Source organism: Bos grunniens, chromosome 15 (genome assembly GCF_055505025.1).
Source record: "Bos grunniens cultivar Pamir isolate PY7600 chromosome 15, Bosgru_T2T1.0, whole genome shotgun sequence".
NCBI lineage: Eukaryota > Metazoa > Chordata > Mammalia > Artiodactyla > Bovidae > Bos > Bos grunniens.
Window position 1 is genome coordinate 21,167,709 of NC_141179.1, and position 25,417 is coordinate 21,193,125.

At 37.8% G+C, this 25,417-nt stretch overlaps 1 protein-coding gene across 9 annotated transcripts in view; it reads right to left on the bottom strand.

The window, feature by feature from the left end:
- Positions 1-25,417, bottom strand: part of ARHGAP20 (Rho GTPase activating protein 20) — a 218,335-nt gene that overhangs the window by 72,738 nt on the left and 120,180 nt on the right. For all 9 annotated transcript variants that reach the window (XM_086339118.1, XM_086339117.1, XM_086339119.1 and 6 more), the window contains one exon: positions 495-644. In XM_086339118.1, coding sequence (XP_086195244.1) covers positions 495-644 — 150 coding nt within the window. The remainder of the gene's footprint in view (positions 1-494; positions 645-25,417) is intronic.

Here is a 25,417-nt window from a genome sequence, read left to right on the forward strand (position 1 = left end):
TAAAAAGCTAACTTGAAAACTCAATATATAAAACAGTGCCTGAACATGAGGGAAGGGAATACTGGAGAGGGAGGTCCTAGAACTCTGATTACTCTATTCCTCGTCCATGGTGTTCGAGGTGTTTAAGTAGCCCCTTTAAAAAGTCACAGCTCAAACCAAGGTAAATGCTTTCAAGAGTTCTCAATATTTACCATTACCTTTCATATCTTTTAATAAAACACTCTTTGGGGGAAACAAAGTATACAGGTGTATTTATTGAAGGTGTGCCAAAAGATGAGTTATTGGCTTTAGAATACAAATGAACTTCTCTACAAAACAGAATAGATCAATCAGAATAAAATATTTTTCTTTAAAAAATTATGGGAACAAAAAAAAAATTATGGGAACAAAACTGAATTATCTTTTTTTCCTCTCCATTCTAGAAATTACATAGCTGATTGTATTTCATGGTAGCAATCCCAAGTGAATAATATAAGACAAGCTATGGTTCTCACCTGAAAGTGGCCACGAAGTTCACTGTGGGCCAGCCCAAGACAAAGGATTTCATGGCATTGGTGTTGCCTTCTCCCACTTCATCCACACAGCTTGCTGTCCACATGTCACTTAATTTTATTTTATTTTTTATCTTAAAGTTATTGTTATATCTAGAAAGAGAAAAACCAGATAGGATTTCTTATTAATTTGTTTCTTATTTTTCATAAATTTGTTACTTTGTTTCAAATTTCTCATAAATTTGTTTTATGAGAACTTCTGTACTTGTGATAAGAAGACAGTTTTACTAATCATGGGCAAAGAATGTCTTATTCATTGTTTTTACCTTCAGTGAATTGTAACATGTTCGGTTACTTTAGCCTAAAAAGGCCTTTGAAACATTTGACATATTGGTCCTAATGCTTGCATTTATGGCAGCAAATAGCCATAAACTGGCAATTTTATTTTCTATATGTTGAACATTGCATTTGGATCAAAAACCCAATTTTAAACTTATTGCTGTTATAAAAAGTTAATTCATTTATTACTTATAACTTATTTATTTCCAAAAATATATAAATGGCTGGGTAAAAACTGAACATAAACATTCTTTATTAAAATATTTATAAAATTTCCACCTTATATGCACTAAAAATATAACCAGGAATTAGAGAAATTTACAATGCATTTCCAACTGAGTGGTTGTATGACTTTTTAGTCTTTACAAGCAAAGATTATTTTAAATTTCCTTTTTAAAGATTTTTTTCTTACCACTTCCCTTATATTGTGGCTAAAACTGAAAAAAAACTATAGCCTAAAAATAGACCCTAAACTGGAAAAAAAGAGGCCAGGAAGTATTATACTTAAAGTAGAGTTGATATAATTGATATTTATCTCTGGATACCCAGAAAATGATCTACTTTTAAGTTGGCAATAAAATTGCTTTTTGAATTTCTATCTAATCCTCCTTACAACTCTGGTATTGAAACCATCATTCTCTTGACCTACTTTACAGGTTTAATGCTTATAATGGACCTGAAACTTAAACAGTTAGAAGGCACTGGTTAAGGATGAAGAGAATGCCTTAGGAAACCTCAGTACTTTCTACCATTCAGAACCAATTATGGAAACACTAAAAGCTAAAATGAAAATCAAAGATACTTCATATTCCTAAAACTCCTCATGGAATATTTAAAGCTAAAATTCTTCAGTAGAATTTATAAACTGAAACAATGTTTTAGGATCCTTTACATGAATGACAATCTCGATTCAGAGCCTCATCTATACTTCACACATAAGGCAAACAATGTAAATATAATAGAAAAGTGCCTTGTGGCATAATGGCTTCATTCTTTATTTCAATGTTTTCCACCCTATTGCTATAAATCATTAGATTTTTTTTAAAGTAAAATCTTACTTTTTCTCTTAAAAATCTTACTTCTTGATGGCAGCTATTTAAGGTAATATAAAATTGAAACTATGAATCTTTTGGGAGGAACAGTATGTTTCTGTATCCGCCTTCATACATTTTGAGTTTGTTTTTTTAAATGCAGGCCTCTCTTTATATTAGAAACGTCAGATACCATGTGGGAACTTGTATATCTATTCATCTGGAAAAACGGCATTCCAATAATGCCTTCCCTAGATCAATAAACTGTCAAGACTGCCTACTCCCTTATATTAATACAAAAAAACAAGGAGCTATCTAAAGTGTAAAAAACACTTTCATTCTAATGGTCAATATATATTGAGAACTTATCATTTACCGGTAATTGTTAACACGTTACACATATTGGTTTAATCCTGAAACAGTTTTTTTATAGACAAGAAAATGTTGTCACAGGGAGATTAAGTAATTTGCCAAAAGTCCAACAGATTAACTAGCAGAGCTAGAATTTGAACCTGAGCAGGGTTGACTCTTGAGCTTACTTATGCTCATAACCATTATGTATCTATAAAAAGTCCTGTGGACATGGCCATTCTTACAAAGCACCTGGAGGGGTCTGTGTCTCCATGAAGTTTTCTTCAGCTTTATTATCTTAAACCTCCAGGTGAGTTCAGTCACTCAGTCCTGTTTAACTCTGCGACCCCATGGACTGCAGCAAGCCAGGCTTCCCTGTCTATCACCAACTACCGGAGCTTACTCAGACTCATGCCCATCGAGTCAGTGATGCCACCCAACCACTTCATCCTCTCTCATCCCCTTCTCCTCCCACCTTCAATATTTCCCAGCGTGAGGGTCTTTTCCACTGAGTCAGTTCTTCGCATCAGGGGGCCAAAGTATTAGGGTTTCAGCTTCAGCATCAGTGCTTCCAATGAATATTCAGGACTGATTTCCTTTAGGATAGACTGGTTGGATCTCCTTGCTGTCCAAGGGACTCTCAAGAGTCTTCTCCAACACCACAGTTCAAAAGCATCAATTCTTTGGCACTCAGCTTTCTTCAGAGCCCAACTCTCACATCCATACGTGACTACTAGGAAAACCATAGCTTTGACTGGATGGACCTTTGTTGGCAAAGTAATGTCTCTGATTTATAACAGGCTGTCTAGGTTGGTCATAGCTTTTCTTGGAGCAAACGTCTTTTAATTTCATGGCTGCCTTCACCATCTGCAGTGATTTTGGAGCCAAAGAAAATAAATTCTGTCACTGTTTCCATTGTTTCCCCATCTACATGCCATGAAGTGACTGAACCAGTGGCCATGATGTTAGTTTTCTGAATGTTGAGCTTTAGGCCAACTTTTTCACTCTCCTCTGTAACTTTTCATCAAGAGGCTATTTAGTTCTTCTTCACTTTCTGCCATAAGGGTGGTGTCATCTGCATATCTGAGGTTACTGATATTTCTCCTGGCAATCTTGATTCCAGCTTGTGATTCATCCAGCCCAGCATTTCTTATGATGTACGCTGCATATAAGTTAAATAAGCACAGTGACAACATGCAGCCTGACATACTCCTTTCCCAATTTTGAACCAGGGTGTTGTTCCATGTCCAGTTCTAACTATTGCTTCTTGACCTGCATACAGATTTCTCAGGAGGCAGGTAAGGTGGTCTGGTATTCCCATGTCTTCAAGAATTTTCCACAGTTTGTTGTGATCAAAGGCTTTGGCGTAGTCAATAAAGCAGAAGTAGATGTAGTGGTTTTTCTGGAACTCTGTTGCTTTTTCAATGATCCAATTGATATTGACAATTTGATCTCTGGCTCCCCTGCCTTTTCTAAATTCAGCTTGAACACCTGGAAGTTCATGGTTCACATACTGTTAAAGCCTGGCTTGGAGAATTTTGAGCATTACTTTGCTAGTGAGTGAGATTAGTGCAATTGTGCGGTACTTTGAACGTTCTTTGGCATTGCCTTTCTTTGGGATTAGAATGAAGATTGACCTTTTCCAATCCTGTGGGCACTGCTGAGTTTTCCAAATTTGCTGGCATATTGAGTGCAGCACTTTCACAGCATCATCTTTTAGGATTTGAAATAGCTCAAGTGGAATTTCATCACCTCCACTAACTTTGTTCATAGTGATGCTTCCTAAGGCCCACTTGACTTCTTATTCCAGGATGTCTGGCTCTAGATGCATGATCACACCATCGTGGTTATCTGGGTCATGAAGATCTTTTTTGTATAGTTCTTCTGTGTATTCTTGTCACTCTTCTTAATATCTTTTGCTTCTGTTAGGTCCATACCATTTCTGTCCTTTATTGTTCCCATCTTTAATGAAATGTTCCCTTGGTATCTCTGATTTTCTTGAAGAGATCTCTAGTCTTTCCCATTCTATTGTTTTCCTCTATTTCTTTGCACTGATTACTGAGGAAGGCTTTCTTATCTCTCCTTGTTATTCTTTGGAACTCTGCATTCAAATGGGTATATCTTTCCTTTTCTCCTTTGCCTTTAGCTTCTCTTCTTTTCTCAGCTATTTGTAAGGCCTCCTCAGACAACCGTTTTGCCTTTTGCATTTCTTTTTCTTTGGAATGGTCTTGATCACTGCCTCCTGTACAATGTCATGAACCTCTGTCCATAGTTCTTCAAGAACTCTGTCTATCAGATATAATCCCTTGATTCTATTTGTCACTTACACTGTATAATCATAAGGAATTGGATTTAGGTCAAATCCCTTGAAAGAAATGGAGTAGGCACATAGTCAACAAAAGAGTCTGAAAAGCAGTACTTGGGTGTAATCTCCAAAACGACAGAATGATCTCTGTTCGTTTCCAAGGCAAACCATTCAATATCACAGTAATCCAAGTCTATGTCTTGACCAGTAACGCTGAAGAAGCTGAAGTTGAACATTTTTATGAAGATCTACAAGAACTTCTAGAACTAACACCCAAAAAAGATATCCTTTTTGTTATAGGGGACTGGAATGCAAAAGTAGGAAGTCAAGAGATACCTGGAGTAACAGGCAAATTTGGCCTTGGAGTACAAAATGAAGCAGGGCAGAGGCTAACAGAATTTTGCCAAGAGAACACATTGGTCATAGCAAACAATCTCTTCCAACAACACAAGAGACAACTCTACCCATGGACATCACTAGATGGTCAATACCTATATCAGACTGACTATAGTCTTTGCAGCCAAAGATGGAGAAGCTCTATACAGTTAGCAAAAACAAGACTGGGAGCTGACTGTTGCTCAGATCATGAACTCCTTATTGCCAAATTCAGACTTAAATTGAAGAAAGTAGGGAAAACCACTAGACCATTCAGGTATGACCTAAATTTTAAAACTTACTCTTCTAAATCTCCTTACCTACAAGGCTTTCTGATGGGGACTCTTTTTTTATGGACTTGGGGGACAAATCTCATGAACATTTATGTCCATAAAGCTAGAGGTACTAGTTTAAAAATATTTAAAACTAGCATTTCAATTTATATTCAGATGGAGAACCTTAGGGTCACAGTGTGTTTCTTCAGATTTTTCACTTCAATTTTTAATAGTATTAGATTATTCCAATAGAAATTTAAAAGTATGAATTCTAGATTTCACTCTATTCCAAGATGGAGATGTTCTAGTAAATACATTTTGGGGTAGAGAACATGTTATATTCCATAAGTATCTGATGGTAATCCTATTAGTAATGAATTAATAATTGGAACTTTTTTTCTCCTCATCTTTTTGACCTACAGAGAATTCATCATTACTTCCATATTTCTTTCAGGAAATAGAATATGAGAATAGTGATGGTTTAAGAGAGTATGAAATAACTACTTCCATTTCCTTGTGTATGCTCAGTTGTGCCTGACTTATTGTGACCCCATGGACTGTAACCCATTAGGCTTCTCTGTCTCTGGAATTTCTGCGGCAAGAATACTGGAGCTAGTTGCCATTTCCTTCTGCAGGGGATCTTCCCAACTCAGGGATCAAACACGTGTCTCTTGTGTCTCCTGCATTGGCAGGTGGGTTCTTTACCACTGTGCCACCTGGGAAGCCCTTTTATTTCCTTTTTTGTATATTCCAAATAGGTGCTGTAAGGATATTAACACAGGGGATATATCAACTTCTTTCTAAATACAGTGATGCTCAAACATTGTTTTAAAAAATGTAAAGACACAATTCTATAGGAAAATAAATTTTAATTTACCTTTCTAATGAATATCAAAAGTGGTCCTTAAGGTTGCATCCAGCTTTAATATTAATAGTTGTTTTAATTCAATATGGAAAAGAATGACAATAAACTCAAAACAATTTTAGGCAAACATTGTCAACATTCTGCATGAAATGGAGTAAATAAAATACCTTATCCAAAGAAAGACTTTTAAATCATCCTGTATTATTGTACTCACTAAAATCCACTTATTTTGACTAAATAAATATGTGGCAGTTGGCCAACTACTTATCCCCCCTGAGTTTATTTCTATAGCATCAACTTAAGGACTGAAAGCACTTTCCAAATGGAGTCTGAAGATAAGCTGAGGCAATACTGAACATAAGGTAGTGGATCTGTTCACTAAGTATATGATTAAGTACTAAATAACTCAGTTATTTATAACTGAGTAATAAATAAATAAATAACCTAGTTTATTCCAAAAAGTAATTGATTCAGGGTTCAACTCAATCCTGCGTACAGGGGTGAGAAGTGATAGGGAGGACATAGGTTTAGTGTATCAGGGAACTACTTCTTGGTTGCTATTTCAGAAAGAATAAATTATCTCATATTAAGAAGGATCTGTCAGTATATTAAAATGTTTGATATACATATATATATATATACATGTATAAATCAGCAATTTCCTGAAAAATTGTGGTAAAAGTTTTGCAAGATGGCAGCTTTTATTTGTTGTTCAATCGCTAAGTCAAGTCCACCTCTTTGCAACCCCATGGACTGCAGCACACCAGGCTTCTTTATCCTCCTCTGTCTCCTGCAGTTTGCTTAAATTTATGCCCATCAAGTCAGTGATCCTATATTGATGTCAGTATTCAACAGTAATGATTCAGTATTCAACAGTAATGATTATCTCCTCAAATATACGTTTTCTTTATGTCAAGGAGAAAGAGTTCACGCCCTCACAAAATTAACTTAGACCACTCATACTCTTTAATATCCCCAACAAATGTAGACAGTACTTAAAAATTCAACAATCCAACTTCTGTATATTTATCAAAGAACTGAAATCAGGATCTAGAAGAGATATTAGCACTTTCACGTTCAATGAAGCACTATTTACAATAGACAAGATGTGGAAATGAATTAAATGTCCACCGACACATACATACAGTGGAACAGCATTCAGCTTTAAGAAATCCTATCATACGCAACAACATGGATGAACCCAGAGGACATGATGCTAAATAAAATAAGCCAATCAGAGAAGAACAATGATTCTACTTATATGAGGTATCTAAGGGAGTCAAACTCACAGAACCTAAGTGGAATATAGGTGGCAAAGGGCTGGGGAAAGGTGGAATGCGGGGAGCTGCTAACTAATGAATACACATTTTCATTTATGCAAGATGAATAAATTCTAGAGATGCTGCTGTGCAACACTGTGCCTATGAACAATACTGTACTGTACCCTTAATTTGCTTAGAAGGTAGATCTCAATGTTAAATATTCCCACCACAATAAATTTTTCCTAAGGGAAACACATTCAGAAACAGCTTTGCATTTATTATCTTTGCATATGGTTTTAAAAGATCAACAGTTCATTAAACATTCTATATCATTTCTTAATTAGTTAGATGAGTAATTAGTTAGATCCTTTTACTCATCACAAGAGAAAGACTGATGCAAAAAACAAAACAGAACAAACACTAACTGGTTGAGGAATCTTGTATAACATCCATAAAAAAAAGAGGTAAGTTATAGAGACAGCATGGATGAAATTTTGATCGATTCATATTGATTAAATGCATGGAGTTTGACATATGATAGACCTACATTCAAATGTGGGCTCAACTAATTACTAATCTTGTTATCTTGGGAAAGTCACTTAATTTCTTTAAGAAACAGCTTCTGTAAATGAGAAAAATACTATCTATACAACAGAACAGTTATATGGGTAAAATTTTCTAGAAAAATACTTAACAGGCTTCCAATAAATGTGAGATCTCCATTATTATCAATAATGCTCAGATTAAATATAGTGCTTGCAAAAGCAGTATTAATATTTACTCAAGCCCATGCCTTATTCTTTAATTGAACTATAGTTGACTAACAATATTAAACTAGTTTCATGGGTACAGAATAGTGATTCAACATTTTTATAGACTGTACGCATTTTAAATTATTATAAAACATTGACAATATTCTCTGTGCTATATATCCTTGTAGCTTATTTATTTCTTAAATAATAGTTGGTACCTCTTAAATAATAGTTGGTACCAACGTTGTCATCAGTTCTCTTGTATCTTTGAGTCTGTTTCTGTTTTGTTATATCCATTTTACTTTTTAGATTTCACATGGAAGTGATAACACACAGTATTTGTCCTTATCTAATTTATTTCAGTAAGCACAATACCCTCCAAGTCCATTCATGTTATTGCAAATGAGAAAATGTCATTCTTTTTTATGGCTGAGTAGCATTCCACAGTATATACATACCACATCTTCTTTTTCCATTCATCTGTGAATGAACACTTAGGTAGATCCCATATCATGGCAATTGTAAATAAACCTGCTAATGAATATTGGGGTCAATGTATTACATATTTTCATATGAGTGTTTTCATTTCCCTTGGATATAAACCCAGGTGTGCAATTATTAGATCATATGGAAGTTCAAGTCCTAGTTTCTCTGAGGAATCTTCATACTGTTTCCTTACTGTCAGCACCAGTTTATTCTTACCAACAGTGTACAACGGTTCCCTTTTCTCCATATCCTCTGCAGCATTCGTTATTTGTGTTCTTGCTGATGACAGCTATTCTGACAGATGTGGGCTGCTACCTCATCATGGTTTTAATTTGCATTTCCCTAATAATTAGTGATATTGAGTGCCTATTGGCTATCTATAAGTTTTCTTTGGAAAAATGTCTTTTTTTTGGAATTCTTTTTGAACTATTTTTTTGAATTTTTTTCTTATTTGGTTAATCTTCCAATTTTATAATTGGGTTGTTTGTTTTCCTGATGTTATTTACCTCATCTGGATATTAACCTGTCAGTTATATCACTTGCAAATAATTTCTTCCATTCAGTAGATTATCTTTTTATTATGTCAATGGCTTCCTTTGCTATGCAAAAGCTTTTAAGTTTTATTAGGTCCCACTTGTTTATTTTTTTGCTTTTGTTTCTTTTGCCTGAGGAGAGAGTTCCAAAAAAATACTGCTATGATTTACATCGAAGAGTGTTCTGTGAATTTTCTTTTTTTATGGTTTTTTTATAGAATTTTTTTTATAGATTTTTATGATTTCCAGTCTTACACTAAGGTCTTTATTCCATTTTGAGTTTGTTTTTATATACGTTGTGAAGGAATATTCTAATTTCATTCTTTTATATCCTGCTCTCAGGTTTTCCTAGTAACACTTTTCCTCACTGTTTATATACAGAGTAACAGAGTAGTCACAATAGTATTGTACTGTTTTGAAGTTTAGTCTGACAGGGAGCATGATACCCCTATCATGTTGTCCTCTCAAGACTGCTTTGGCTATGTTATCTCTTGTCATTCCGTATCAATTTTAGGATTATTTGCTTGGTTCTGTTAAAATTGTCACGTGTATTTTGACAGGGACTACATTAAATCTGTAGACTGTTTTGAGCACTATAGACACTTTCAGTTCAGTTCAGTCGCTCAGTCGTGTCCAACTCTTTGCGACCCCATGAATCACAGCATGCCAGGCCTCCCTGTCCATCACCAACTCCCGGAGTTGACTCAGACTCACGTCCATCGAGTCAGTGATGCCATCCAGCCATATCATCCATCTTCAATAGGTTCAAAATGGGCAAGTAAATCATTGCAATATACCACATTAACAAAGTATGGAAATCACATGATCACCTCAGTAGTGTATCTTCTGTATGAAGAAGCATTTGACAAAATTCAGCATCAATGTATGATAAAAAAAAAAAAAAAACTCATCAAAGTTTTCCCCATATCTGGAGAGAACATATCTCAACATAATAAATACTATTTATGACAGACCAATACCTAACACCATAAATACTCTGAAAAGCTGAAAGCTTTTTCTTTTAAATCAGTAACAAGACAAAGACACCCACTCTAACCACTTCTATTTAACATAGTATTGGAAGTCCTAGCCACACAATTATAAAAGAAATAACAAGGATCCATGTTGGAAATGAAGAAGTAAAATTATCGCTATTTGCAGATGACCTGACACTATGTATCAGTTCAGTTCTGTTCAGTTGCTCAGTCCGTTTATCTCTTTGCAACCCGAAGGACTGCAGCATCTGCAGTGATTTTGGAGCCCAAAACAGGTTAGGTTGTTTATTTGAGATTTTACTTGTTTCCTGAGGAAGGCCTGTACTGATGTCAACTCCCCATACAACTCTGTGTGTTAGTTACTCAGTCGTGTGTGACTCTTTGCAACCCCACGGACTGTGGCCCGACAGGCTTCTCTGTCCATGGGATTCTCCAGGCAAGAATACTGGAGTGGATTGCCATTCCTTTCTTCAGAGGAACTTCCCAAACCAGGGATCAAACTCTGGACTCCTGCATTGCAGGCAGGTTCTTTACCATTTGAGCTACAGGGAAGTTACATACAACTACTCTGCTGCATATCATAAATTCTGAAGCATTCTGTTTCCATTTTTATTTATCTCAAGACACTTTCTGATTTCTTCATCAGCCCATTGGTTTTCTGTTGCACACTGTTTACTCTCTACATGTCTGTGATTTTCCCATTTTTCTTTTTGTAATTGATTTCAAGTTTCATATAGTTGTGATTGGAAGATGATTGATATAACTTCTCTCCTGTTAAATCTGTTGACACTTGTATTTTGGCCTAGAATGTGAACTATCCTGGAGAATGTTTTACGTGTACATCAAAAGGTGTATTCTGCTGGTGTTTTGTTTGGAGGATGCTGTTGTTGTTCAGTCGCTCAGTCCTGTCTGACTCTTTGTGACCCCATGGACTGCAGCACACGAGGCTTCCCTGTCCATCACCATCTCCCGGAACTTGCTCAAACTCCTGTTCATTCAGTTGGTGATGTCATCCAACCATCTCATCCTCTGTTGTCCCATTCTCCTCCTGCCTTCAATCTTTCCCAGCATCAGGGTCTTTTCTAATGAGTTGGCTTTTTGCATTAAGTGGCCAAAGTATTGGCACTTAGCTTTAGCATCAGCCCTTCCAATGAATATTCAAGACTGATGTCCTTTGGGATTGACTGGTTTGATCTCCTCACAGTCCAAGGGACTCTCAAGAGTCTTCTCCAACACCACAGTTCATAAGAATTAATTCTTTGGCACTCAAACTTCGTTATGGTCCAACTCTCACATTTACACGTGACTACTGGAAAAACCATGACTTTGACTGTATGGACCTTTGTTGGCAAAGGAATGTCTCAATTTTCAATATGCTATCTAGGTTTGTCATAGCTTTTCTTCCAAGGAGCAAGCATCTTTTAATTTCATGGCTGCAGTCACCATCTGCAGGGATTTTTGAGTGTGTTGTGGCTATCTATTAAGCCCACCTGGTATATTATGCCATTTAAACCACTGTTGCCTTAATAATTTTGTCTGAACGATCTATCCTTTGAGGTAAGTGGAGTGTTAATATCTCCAACTGTTATTGTAGTATTGTTAGTTTCTCCCTTATGTCTTTTAATAGTTGCTTGATAAATTTAGGCGCTTCTGTATTGGGTCCATGTATGTCAATCATTATAATATCTTCTTCTTGTATTGATCCCTTTATTATAAAATAATGCCTGTCTTTGTCTTTTGTTAAATAGCTTTGTTTTAAAGTCTACTTGATCTATATGAGTACTGCTACTCCAACTTTCTTTTTTTCCCATTTGCATGAAATATCTCTTTCCATCCCCTCACTTTCAGGCTGTTTGTGTCTTTAGCTCTGAAGTGAGTCTCATGCAGGTTCACATAGATGGATCTTGGATTTTGAATCCCATCAGTCAGTCTACTTTTTTGATGTATTTTTTCCAATCACATTTAAAGTCATTATTGATAACAAAAATGCCTTTTTGTTACTTGTTTTCTGGTTGTTTTGTAGTTCGCTGTTCCTTTTTTTCTTCTCTTTGCTTTTTTTCTTGTGGTGTGATGACTTTCTTCAGTGGAATGTTTGTATTACTTTTTTTGTTTTTAGTGTTTTTTATCTATTGTAGGTGTTTGGTTTGTGATTACCATGGTGCTCATATACTGACTTGTACCTACTTATTTTATTTTTTTAAAAATAAATTTATTTTAATTGGAGGCTAATTACTTTACAATATTGTATTGGTTTTGCCATACATCAACATGAATCGACCGCGAGTGTACACGAGTTCCCCATCCTGAACCTCCCTTCTACCTCCCTCCCCATACCATCCCACTGGGTTATTGCAGTGCACCAGCCCCGAGCATCCTGTATCATGCATCAAACCTGGACTGGCAATTCGTTTCACCTATGATATTATACATGTTTCAATGCCATTCTCCCAAATCATCCCACCTTTGCCCTCTCCCACAGAGTCCAAAAGACTGCTATACATCTGTGTCTCTTTTGCTGTCTCACATACAGGGTTATCATTACCATCTTTCTAAATTCCATATATATGCATTAGTATACTGTATTGGTGTTTTTCTTTATGGCTTACTTCAGTCTGTATAATAGGCTCCAGTTTCATCCACCTCATTAGAACTGATTCAAATGTATTCTTTTTAATGGCTGAGTAATACACCATTGTGTAGATGTACCACTGCTTTCTTATCCATTCATCTGCTGATGGACATCTAGGTTGCTTCCATGTTCTGGCTATTATAAACAGCACTGCAATGAACATTGGGGTACACGTGTCTCTTTCAATTCTGGTTTCCTCGATGTGTATGCCCAGCTGTGGGATTGCTGGGTCATATGGCAGTTCTATTTCCAGTTTTTTAAGGAATCTCCACACTGTTCTCCGTAGTGGCTGTACTAGTTTGCATTCCCACCAACAGTGTAGGAGGGTTCCCTTTTCTCCACACCCTCTCCAGCACTTATTGCTTGTAGACTTTTGGATCGCAGCCATTCTGACTGGCATGAAATGGTACCTCATTGTGGTTTTGATTTGCATTTCCCTGATAATGAGTGATGTTGAGCGTTTTTTCATGTGTTTGTTAGCCATCTGTATGTTTTCTTTGGAGAAAAGTCTGTTTAGTTCTTTGGCCCATTTTTTGATTGGGTTGTTTATTTTTCTGGAATTGAGCTGCAGGAGTTGCTTGTATATTTTTGAGATTAGTTCTTTGTCAGTTGCTTCATTTGCTATTATTTTCTCCGGTTCTAAAGGCTGTCTTTTCACCTTGCTTATAGTTTCCTTTGTTGTGCAGAAGATTTTAATTTTAATTAGGTCTTGTTTATTTTTGCTTTTATTTCCAATATTCTGTGAGGTGGGTCTGAGAGTGTTTTGCCTATGTTCTCCTCTAGGAGTTTTATAGTTTCTGGTCTTACGTGTAGATCTTTAATCCATTTTGAGTTTATTTTTGTGTATGGTGTTAGAAAGTGTTCTAGTTTCATTCTTTTACAAGTGTGGTTGACCAGTTTTCCCAACACCAGTTGTTAAAGAGATTGTCTTTTCTCCATTGTATGTTCTTGCCTCCTTTGTTAAAGATAAGGTGTCCACAGGTGTGTGGATTTATCTCTGGGCTTTCTATTTTGTTCCATTGATCTATATTTCTGTCTTTGTGCCAGTACCATACTGTCTTGATGACTGTGGCTTTGTAGTAGAGCCTGAAGTCAGGCAGGTTGATTCCTCCAGTTCCATTCTTCTTTCTCAAGATTGCTTTGGCTTTTCAAGGTTTTCTGTATTTCCATACAAATTGTGAAATTATTTGTTCTAGCTCTGTGAAAAATACCGTTGGTAGCTTGATAGGGATTGCATTGAATCAATAGATTGCCTTGGGTAGTATACTCATTTTCACTATATTGATTCTTCCAATCCTTGAACACAGTATATTTCTCCATCTATTAGTGTCCTCTTATATTTCTTTCTCCAGTGTTTTATAGTTTTCTATATATATGTCTTTTGTTTCTTTAGGTAGATATATTCCTAAGTATTTTATTCTTTTTATTGCAATGGTGAATGGAATTGTTTCCTTAATTTCTTTCTATTTTCTCACTATTAGTGTATAGGAATGCAAGGGATTTCTGTGTGCTGATTTTATATCCTACAACTTTACTGTATTCATTGATTAGCTCTAGTAATTTTCTGGTAGAGTCTTTAGGGTTTTCTATGTAGAGGATCATGTCATTTACAAACAGTGAGAGTTTTACTTCTTCTTTTCCAATTTGGATTCCTTTTATTTCTTTTTCTGCTCTGATTGCTGTGGCCAAAACTTCCAAAACTATGTTGAATAGTAATGGTGACAGTGGGCACCCTTGTCTTGTTCCTGACTTTAGGGGAAATGCTTTCAATTTTTCACCATTGAGGATAATGTTTGCTGTGGGTTTGTCATATATAGCTTGTATTATGTTGAGGTATGTTCCTTCTATTCCTGTTTTCTGGAGAGTTTTTGTCATAAATGGATGTTGGATTTTGTCAAAGGCTTTCTCTGCATCTATTGAGATAATCATATGGCTTTTATTTTTCAATTTGTTAATGTGGTGTATTACACTGATTGATTTGAGGATATTGAAGAATCCTTGCATCCCTGGGATAAAGCCCACTTGGTCATGGTGTATGATCTTTTTAATGTGTTGTTGGATTCTGATTGCTAGAATTTTGTTAAGGATTTTTGCATCTATGTTCATCAGTGATATTGGCCTGTAGTTTTCTTTTTTTGTGGGATCTTTGTCGGGTTTTGGTATTAGGGTGATGGTGGCCTCATAGAATGAGTTTGGAGTTTACCTTCCTCTGCAATTTTCTGGGAGAGTTTGAGCAGGATAGGTGTTAGCTCTTCTCTAAATTTTTGGTAGAATCCAGCTGTGAAGCCGTCTGGACCTGGGCTTTTGTTTGCTGGAAGATTTTTGATTACAGTTTCAATTTCCGTGCTTGTGATGGGTCTGTTAAGATTTTCTATTTCTTCCTGGTCGAGTTTTGGAAAGTTGTACTTTTCTAAGAATTTGTCCATTTCTTCCACGTTGTCCATTTTATTGGCATATAATTGTTGATAGTAGTCTCTTATGATCGTTTGTATTTCTGTGTTGTCTGTTGTGATCTCTCCATTTTCATTTCTAATTTTATTGATTTGATTTTTCTCCCTTTGTTTCTTGATGAGTCTGGCTAATGGTCTGTCAATTTTATTTATCCTTTCAAAGAACCAGCTTTTGGCTTTGTTGATTTTGGCTATGGTCTCTTTTGTTTCTTTTGCATTTATTTCTGCCCTAATTTTTAAGATTTCTTTCCTTCTACTAACCCTGGGGTTCTTCATTTCTTCCTTTTCTAGTTGCTTTAGGTGTAGGGTTAGGTTATTTATTTGACTTTTTTCTTGTTTCTTGAGGTATGCCTGTATTGCTATGAACCTTCTCCTTAGCACTGCTTTTACAGTGTCCCACAGGTTGTTGTGTTTTCATTTTTCATTCGTTTCTATGCATATTTTGATTTCTTTTTTGATTTCTTCTGTGATTTGTTGGTTTTTCAGCAGCATGTTGTTCATCCTCCATATGTTGGAATTTTTAATAGTTTTTATCCTGTAATTGAAATCTAACCTTACTGCATTGTGGTCAGAAAAGATGCTTGGAATGATTTCAATTTTTTTGAATTTACCAAGTTTAGAATTTACGGCCCAGGATGTGATCTATCCTGGAGAGGGTTCCTTGTGCACCTGAGAAAAAGGTGAAATTCATTGTTTTCGGGTGAAATGTCCTATAGATATCAATTAGGTCTAACTGTCTACTGTATCATTTAAAGTTTGTATTTCCTTGTTAATTTTCTGATTGATATATCCATAGGTGTGAGTGGGATATTAAAGTCTCCCACTATTATTGTGTTATTGTTAATTTCCCCTTTCATACTTGTTAGCATTTGTCTTATGCGGTGCTCCTATATTGGGTGCATATATATTTATAATTGTTATATCTTCTTCTTGGATTGATCCTTTGATGATTATGTAGTGTCTTTCTTTGTCTCTTTTCACAGCCTTTGTTTTAAAGCCTATTTTATCTGATATTAGTATTGCTACCCCTGCTTTCTTTTGGTCTCTGTTTGCATGGAATATGTTTTTCCAGCCCTTCACTTTAAGTCTGTATGTGTCCCTTGTTTTGAGGTGGGTCTCTTGTAGACAACATATATAGGTAGTGGTCTTGTTTTTGTATCCATTCAGCCAGTCTTTGTCTTATGGTTGGGGCATTCAACCCATTTACGTTTAAGGTAGTTATTGATAAGTATGATTCCGTTGCCATTTATTTTATTGTTTTGGGTTCGAGGTTATACACCCTTTTTGTGTTTCCTGTCTAGAGAAGATCCTTTAGCATTTGTTGGAGAGCTGGTTTGGTGGTGCTGAATTCTCTCAGCTTTTGCTTGTCTGTAAAGCTTTTGATATCTCCTTCATATTTGAATGAGATCCTTGCTGGGTACAGTAATCTGGGCTGTAGGTTATTTTCTTTCATCACTTTAAGTATGTCCTGCCATTCCCTTCTTGCTTGAAGAATTTCGACTGAAAAATCAGCTGTTATCCTTATGGGAATCCCCTTGTGTGTTATTTGTTGTTTTTCCCTTGCTTCTTTTAATATTTGTTCTTTGTGTTTGATCTTTGTTAATTTGATTAATATGTGTCTTGGGGTGTTTTGCCTTGGGTTTATCCTGTTTGGGACTCTCTGGGATTCTTGGACTTGGGTGATTATTTCCTTCCCCATTTTAGGGAAGTTTTCAACTATTATCTCCTCAAGTATTTTCTCATGGTCTTTCTTTTTGTGTTCTTCTTCTGGGACTCCTATGATTCGAATGTTGGGGCATTTAACATTGTCCCAGAGGTCTCTGAGATTGTCCTCATTGCTTTTAATTCGTTTTTCTTTTTTCCTCTCTGATTCATTTATTTCTACCATTCTATCTTCTACCTCACTAATCCTATCTTCTGCCTCTGTTATTCTACTGTTGGTTCCCTCCAGAGTGTTTTTGATCTCATTTATTGCATTATTCATTATATATTGACTCTTTTTTATTTCTTCTAGGTCCTTGTTAAACCTTTCTTGCATCTTCTCAACCCTTGTCTCCAGGCTATTTATCTGTGATTCCATTTTGATTTCAAGATTTTGGATCCATTTTCACTATCATTATTCAGAATTCTTTATCAGGTGGGTTCCCAATCTCTTCCTCTTTGGTTTGGTTTGGTGGGCATTTATACTGTTCCTTTACCTGCTGGGTATTCCTCTGTCTCTTCATCTTGTTTATATTGCTGAGTTTGGGGTGGCCTTTCTGTATTCTGGCAGTTTGTGGGGTTCTCTTTATTGTGGAGTTTCCTTGCTGTGGGTGGGGTTGTATGGGTGGCTTGTCAAGGTTTCCTGGTTAGGGAAGCTTGTGTAGGTGTTCTGGTGGGTGGAGCTGGATTTCTTCTCTCTGGAGTGCAATTAAGTGTCCAGTAATGAGTTATGAGATGTCAATGGGTTTGGAGTGACTTTGGGAAGCCTGAATATTGAAGCTCAGGGCTATGTTCCTGTGCTGCTGGAGAATTTGTGTGGTATGTCTTACTTTGGAACTTGTTGGCCCTTGGGTGGTGCTTTGTTTCAGTGTAGGTATGGAGGCGTTTGATGAGCTCCTGTCGATTAATGTTCCCTGGAGTCAGGAGTTCTCTGGTGTTCTCAGGATTTGGACTTAAGCCTCCTGCTTCTGGTTTTCAGTCTTAGTTTTACAGTAGCCTCAAGACTTCTCCATTTATATAACACCATTGATAAAACATCTCCTTTCGAAGACAATGGGCTGCTTTTCTGGGTGCCTAATGTCCTCTGTCGGCATTTAGAAGTTGTTCTGTGGAATTTACTCAGTGTTCAAATGTTCTTTTGATGAATTTGTTGGGGAGCAAGTGGTCTCCCTGTCCTATTCCTCCTCCATCTTAGGACCGCCCCCTGTACCTACTTATTTTAATCTATAGTCATTTAAGTGTAAACACAGACTAAAAAAATCTATATTTTTCTTCTTTCCCCACACTTTGTTTTTTGTCATCTTTTACAAGCTCATCAGTTCAGTTCAGTTGCTCAGTCGTGACCCCATGAATCGCAGCACGCCAGGCCTCCCTGTCCATCACCAACTCCCAGAGTTCACCCAGACTCACGTGCATTGAGTCAGTGATGCCATCCAGCCATCTCATCCTCTGTCATCCCCTTCTCCTCCTGCCCCCAATCCCTCCCAGCATCAGAGTCTTTTCCAATGAGTCAACTCTTCGCATGAGGTGGCCAAAGTACTGGAGTCTCAGCTTTAGCAACATTCCTTCCAAAAAACACCCAGGGCTGATCTCCTTTATAATGGACTGGTTGGATCTCCTTGCAGTCCAAGGGACTCTCAGGAGTCTTCTCCAACATACTTATCCCTTAATTGTTTATTTAAAAAAATTAATTTACTTTGAGGCTAATTATTTTATAATATTGTGGATTTTGCTATACATCGACAGGAACCAGCCATGGATGCACATGTTTCCCCCATCCCTCTGGGTTGTCCCAGAGCACCAGCTTTAAGTGCCCTGTTTCATGCATCGAACTTGCACTGGTCCTCTATTTTACATATGGTGATATACATGTTTCAATGCTATTCTCTCAAATCATCCCACCCTCGCCTTCTCCCACATAGTCCAAAATGTGTTCTTTACATCTGTGTCTCTTTTGCTGTCTTGCATATGAGTTGTCATTAGCATATTTCTAAATTCCATATATATGTGTCAATATACTGCATTGGTGTTTCTCTTTCTGACTTACTTCACTCTGTATAATAAGCTCCAATTTTGTCTCTCTCATTTGAACTGATTCAAATGTGTGTGTGTTTTTTAATAGCTGAGTAATATTCCATTGTGTATATGTACCACTTCTTTATCCAGTCATCTGTCGATGGACATCTAGGTTGTTTCCATGTCCTAGCTATTGTAAACAGTGCTGCAATGAACATTGGGATACATGTATCTCTTTCAATTCCAGTTTCCTCAATGTGTATGCCTAGTGGTGGGATTGCTGGGTTATATGGCAGTTCTATTTCCCGTTTTTTCACCTTAACTGTTTATTTCAGTTATACTTGATTTTTATGATTTTTGTCCTTTAAACTTAGTACTATCTAAGTCACTGATCCACAGCCTTTACTGTATATTTTCTTTCACTCATTGTATATTTCCTTTTCCATAATTTGTTACATCTTACTATGGTACTTTCTTTTCTACTAAGAGAAGACTCTTTAACACGTTTCAGAGTCAAGTTAGTATTGGTGAACTCTTAGTTTTTGCTTGCCTGTGTTCTTTGTCTTTTCTTCAATTCTGAATGACCATCTGATGGGTAGTATTCTAGGCTGCAGGTTTTTCCCTCTGAGCACTTTAACTGTATCATGCCACTCTATTCTGGCCTGCAAAATTTCTGTAGAAAAGAATCAGGTGATAGCCTTATGGGGGTCCCCTTGTATGTGACACTTTGTTTTTCTCTTGATGCCTTATTTTTGCCATTTTAATGTAACATGTCTTAGTGTGAGTCTCTTTGGTTTCATCTGATTTGGGACTCTGCTTCTTGAACCTGGTTATTTGTTTCCTCCTTCGGGTTTGGGAAGTGTTCAGCCATAATTTCCACAAATACATTTTTGTCCCCTTTCTGTCTTTTCCTTGGAACCACCATAATGCAAATGTTATTATGCTTGCTGTTTTCCCACAGTTTCTTTTAAATGCCATTATTTTCTAATTTTTTTTTTGATTGATGATTTTTGTTATTCTATTTTCAAGATCAGTAATGCCTTCTTTTGTATCATAGTCTGCTGTTAATTCCTTCTAGTCTGCTTTTCATTTCAGTTATTGTATTCTTGAACTCTGACCAGTATTGTTTACATTTCCCACTTCCTTGTCAAAATTCTCACTGTGTTCATCTATCCTCTAGTTGTTTTTTAAAAGTTTTTTCTTGTTCTTTTGTTTGAAACAAATTCTTCTTTCTTTTCATTTTGGTTAACTTTCTGTCTCTATGAAATGTGGTGAATAATTACCTATCCCAGTCTTGAAGATGTGTCCTTGTGTGGGAGCATCACTATTCAAGCCTATTCAAGTCTGTGTATTCCCAATGGCTTTGGTGGGAGAGCTGGATCTCAACTGAGCACAGGTTGTATCATCCCCCTGGGTGCTGGCATCTATCACCTTGGTAAAAGGTAGGGGTAGAAATTGAGGGGCTAAAGCCAGAGCCAAGTGTGAATTGGGGCTTTTACTATGTTCAGTGGCCATCACCATCTTACTGGTGGCAGGGTCAGGTCCAAAGTGTTCGGGCAGAAACCCTGAAGGTCAGATATGAGCTTGTTCTGGTCCCTCTAAGTATGTATTCTCCCCTCTCCTAGCCATAGTACCTTCACTGCAGAGGGGAGTAGGAACGCAGAAAGAGGGGTTAGAGCAGGCGGCTGGTGCAACTAGGCCATGCACTGGGATGGCTCCAGCATGCCAGTCAGATCTGCAGACAGCTCCTGATCCACTGCCTTCCGTGAGTGCCAGCAATAAACGTCCCTGCCACATTTAACTGCAGTGCTGGGTCTGAGTTGGCTCTGTCCCTCAAAAGTGCACACTTGCTTTGGCAATATTAGCCTATATCCTAGTTGGTATTTGCACAAGAGCTAGAGGCAATGCCGAGGTGTCCATTACTGTCAGAGCACTAGGTAGTTTTAACCTGCTTCCTTTGCCTTGTTCTGAGAGTAAACAAGAGTGTGTCCATGTTCTTCAAATATGGGAGTCTTAGTCTCTTACACCCTCCTGTCAGTCAGTGGTTTTCAAACCAGCTAAGGGGACTTATCTTCCCAGTGCTGGCTGGTGTGCCCAGTATGTGGTTCACACTCCTAAACCCCCAGGAAGGATATGCAAGCTCATGATTTACCCCTCCTCTTCTCTGTACATTCTTAGGGATGTGTGTCCTGACCTCATTGTTTCCCTCCCTTCCTTTATGACTCCTGTGGATCTTTCTTCACAGCCTTGGTTGCCAAAGGGCCTTTCTGCTGGTCTCTAGGTACTTTTCAGTGAGAAGTCCTTCACATTAAGATGTACTTTTCATGTGTTGATGGGGGTAGGTGAGCTCAGCATCTTTCTAACCCACAGTCTTGATTACCTCCCCATTCACATCTTATTTATCACATAGCATAACTTAAATGTGAGGGTACAGATAGTAGAAAAAAGCAAACTCTTCTCCAGTGACCAAAGTCTCTTTGACGAGATACTGGATTTGATAAACTACTATTTTATGATATTTCATAAAACAACGAGAAAGGGATTAGAGCAAGGTATAGCTTTCATGTTCAAGGTTGGATGTTAATTGCACTGGCATTTAATGTTGAGTAAAAATGAATTCTTTTGGGTACCTCTTTCTGCTTTATTGACTATGCCAAAGCTTTTGACTGTGTGGATCACAAGAAACTGTGGAAAATTCTGAACGAGATGGGAATACCAGACCACCTGACCTGCCTCTTGAGAAATTTGTATGCAGGTCAGGAAGCAACAGTTAGAACTGGACATGGAACAACAGACTAGTTCCAAATAGGAAAAGGAGTACGTCAAGGCTGTATATTGTCACCCTGCTTATTTAACTTATATGCAGAGTACATCATGAGAAATGCTGGACAGGAAGAAGCACAAGCTGGAATCAAGATTGCTGGGAGAAATATCAATAACCTCAGATATGCATATAACACCACCCTTATGGCAGAAAGTGAATAGGAACTAAAAAGCCTCTTGCTGAAAGTGAAAGTGGAGAGTGAAAAAGTTGGCTTAAAGCTCAACATTCAGAAAATGAAGATCATGGCATCCGGTCCCACCACTTCATGGGAAATAGATGGGGAAACAGTGTCAGACTTTATTTTTTTGGGCTCCAAAATCACTGCAGATGGTGACTGCAGCCATGAAATTAAAAGACACTTACTCCTTGGAAGGAAAGTTATGACCAACCTAGATAGCATATTCAAAAGCAGAGACATTACTTTGCCAACAAAGGTCCTTCTAGTCAAGGCTATGGTTTTTCCAGTGGTCATGTATGGATGTGAGAGTTGGACTGTGAAGAAGGCTGAGTGCTGAAGAATTGATGCTTTTGAACTGTGGTGTTGGAGAAGACTCTTGAGAGTCCCTTGGAGTGCAAGGAGATCCAACCAGTCCATTCTGAAGGAGATCAACCCTGGGATTTCTTTGGAAGGAATGATGCTAAAGCTGAAACTCCAGCACTTTGGCCACCTCATGCGAAAAGTTGACTCACTGGAAAAGACTCTGATGCTGGGAGGGATTGGGGGCAGGAGGAGAAGGGGACGACAGAGGATGAGATGGCTGGATGGCATCACTGACTTGATGCACTTGAGTCTGGGTGAACTCTGGGAGTTGGTGATGGACAGGGAGGCCTGGCGTGCTGCGATTCATGGGGTCGCAAGGAGTCGGACACGACTGAGTGACTGAACTGAACTGAAAGTATATGAGAAGAGAAGCAAAAGGCAAAGGAGAAAAGGAAAGATATGTTCCTCTAGATGCAGAGTTCCAAAGAATAGCTAGGAGAGATAAGAAAGCCTTCTTAAATGATCAATGCAAAGAAATACAGGAAAACAACACAATGGGAAAGACTAGAGTTATCTTCAAAAAAATTAGAGACACTAAGGGAACATTTCCTGCAAAGATGGGCACAATAAAGGACAGAGATTATATGGACCTAACAGAAGAGGAAGATATTAAGAAGAGGTGGCAAGAATACACAGAAGAACTATACAAAAAGATCTTCACGACCCAGATAATCATGATGGTGTGATCACTGACCTAGAGCCAGACATCCTGGATGCAAAGTTAAGTGGGCCTTAGGAAGTATCCTTACAAACAAAGCTAGTGGAGGTGATGGAATTCTAGTTGAGCTATTTCAAATCCTGAATGATGATGCTGTGAAAGTGCTGCACTCAATATGCCAGCAAATTTGGAAAACTCAGCAGTGGCCACAGGCCTGGAAAAGGTCAGTTTTCATCCCAATCCCAAAGAAAGGCAATGCCAAAGAATTCTCAAACTACCACACAATTGCACTCATCTCACATGCTAGCAAAGTAATGCTGAAAATTCTCGAAGCTACGCTTCAACAGTACGTGAATTGAGAACTTCCTGATGTTCAAGCTGGATTTAGAAAAGGCAGAGGAACCAGAGATCAAATTGCCAACATCTGCTGGATCACTGAAAAAGCAAGAGAGTTCCAGAAAAACATCTACTTCTGCTTTATTGACTATGCCAGAGCCTTTGACTGTGTGGATCACAACAAACTGTGGAAAATTCTTCAAGAGATGGGAGTACCAGACCACCTTACCTGCCTCCTGAGAAATCTGTATGCAGGTCAAGAAGCAAATTAGAACTGGACATGGAACAACAGACTGGTTCCAAATTGGGAAAAGGGTACACCAAGGCTATATATTGTCACCTTGCTTATTTAAGTCATATGCAGATTACATCATGCGAAATGCGAGGCTGGATGAAGCACAAGCTGGAATCAAGATTGCTGGGAGAAATATCAATAACCTCAGACATGCAAATCACACTACCCTTATGGAAGAAAGTGAAGAGGAACTAAAGAGCCTCTTAATCAAAGTGAAAGAGGAGAGTGAAATAGTTGACTTAAAACTCAACATTAAAAAAACGAAGATCATGGCATCTGATCCCATCAATCACTTCATGGAAAATAGATGGGGAAACAATGGAAACAGTACAGACTTTATTACTGGGGGCTCCAAAATCACTGCAGATAGTGATGGCAGTCATGAAATTAAAAGATGCTTGCTCCTTGGAAGGAAAGCTGCAGCAAATCTAGACAGCCTATTAGAAAGCAGAGACATTACTTTGCCAACAAAGGTCCGTCTAGTCAAGGTTATGGTTTTTCCAGTAGTCATGTATGGATGTGAGAGTTGGAGTATAAAGAATGCTGAGTGTCAAAGAACTGATACTTTTGAACTGTGCTGTTGGAGAAGACTCTTGGAGAGTCCCTTAGACTGCAAGGGGATCAAACCAGTCCATCCTAAAGGAAATCAATCCTGAGTATTCATTGGAAGGACTGATGTTGACTCTGAAGCTCCAATACTTTGGCCACCTGATGCAAAAAACTGACTCATTAGAAAAGACCCTGATGCTGTGAAAGATTGAAGGCAGAAGGAGAAGGGGACAACAGAGGATGAGATGGTTAGATGGAATCGCTGACTAAATGGACATGAATTTGAGCGAGATCTGGGAGTTGGTGATAGACAGGGAAGCCTGGCATGCTGCAGTCCATGGGTCATAAAGAGTTGGATACAAGTGAGCAACTGAACTGAACTGAAAGTATATTCAAATATGTCTGCATCCTTTTTTTAACTGGCATTTTTTTAGATAAAGCCTCCATTATCTCTCATCAGGACTCCAGTCCAGTCTCCTTGTTTCTACTCCTGTCTACCCTCTAATCCATTATCTACTATAGCCAGAAGAGTATTTAAAAAGTGTTAAAAAAAATATGTACCCCTTTATGCTACTCCCCTAATTAAAACCATTGGAATAAAATGTAAACTTCTACCATGGCCTACCAAGATAGCCCCCAAAGATACTGGCTTCCCAGTATTCTGTGTGGCCAATAGCCTACATTAGAAATGATTTTTAAAATTAGGTTATAAAGGACTGCAGCTTCTATTTTAAGCATTCTCTCCCTTCAACAGGGCTTTCTCAATGGCTCAGAATGTAAAAAATCCACCTGCAATGCAGGAGATGTAGGAGACACAGGTTCGATCCTTGGGTTGGGAAGATCCCCTGGAGGAGGGCATGGCAACCCACTTCAATATTTTTGGTGGGAAATCCCATGGACAGAAGTGCCTGGTGGCTATGGTCCTTGGGGTCGCAAAGGACCAAAGGACCCTGAAGCGACTGAACACACACACTCCCTTCAACACTCTCTTCTTCACTCCCTTGGATCTTTCACTTTAAAGGAAACAATTCCATGTTAAGAGCAGCTCTGTGGAGAGACCTCCATGGAAAAGAACTATAGCCTCTGGCCAGGAGCCACTGTGGAACTGAGGATGGCCAGAATCCACATGAGTGATCTAGGAGGTTTGAAGACTATTCATTCAAGCTCTGAGATGACTATAAACCTGGTCAACAGCTCTACTGTAACCTCATTAGGGCCCTTGAGCCAGAAACACCTGGCTAAACAATTCCCAGATTCTTGACTCGGAGAAAATATGTAAGACGTTTGTAGTCATAAACTGTTACCTTTTGGGATACTTTGTTATATGGCAATAGATAATTCATGCAGCCAACAAAGGT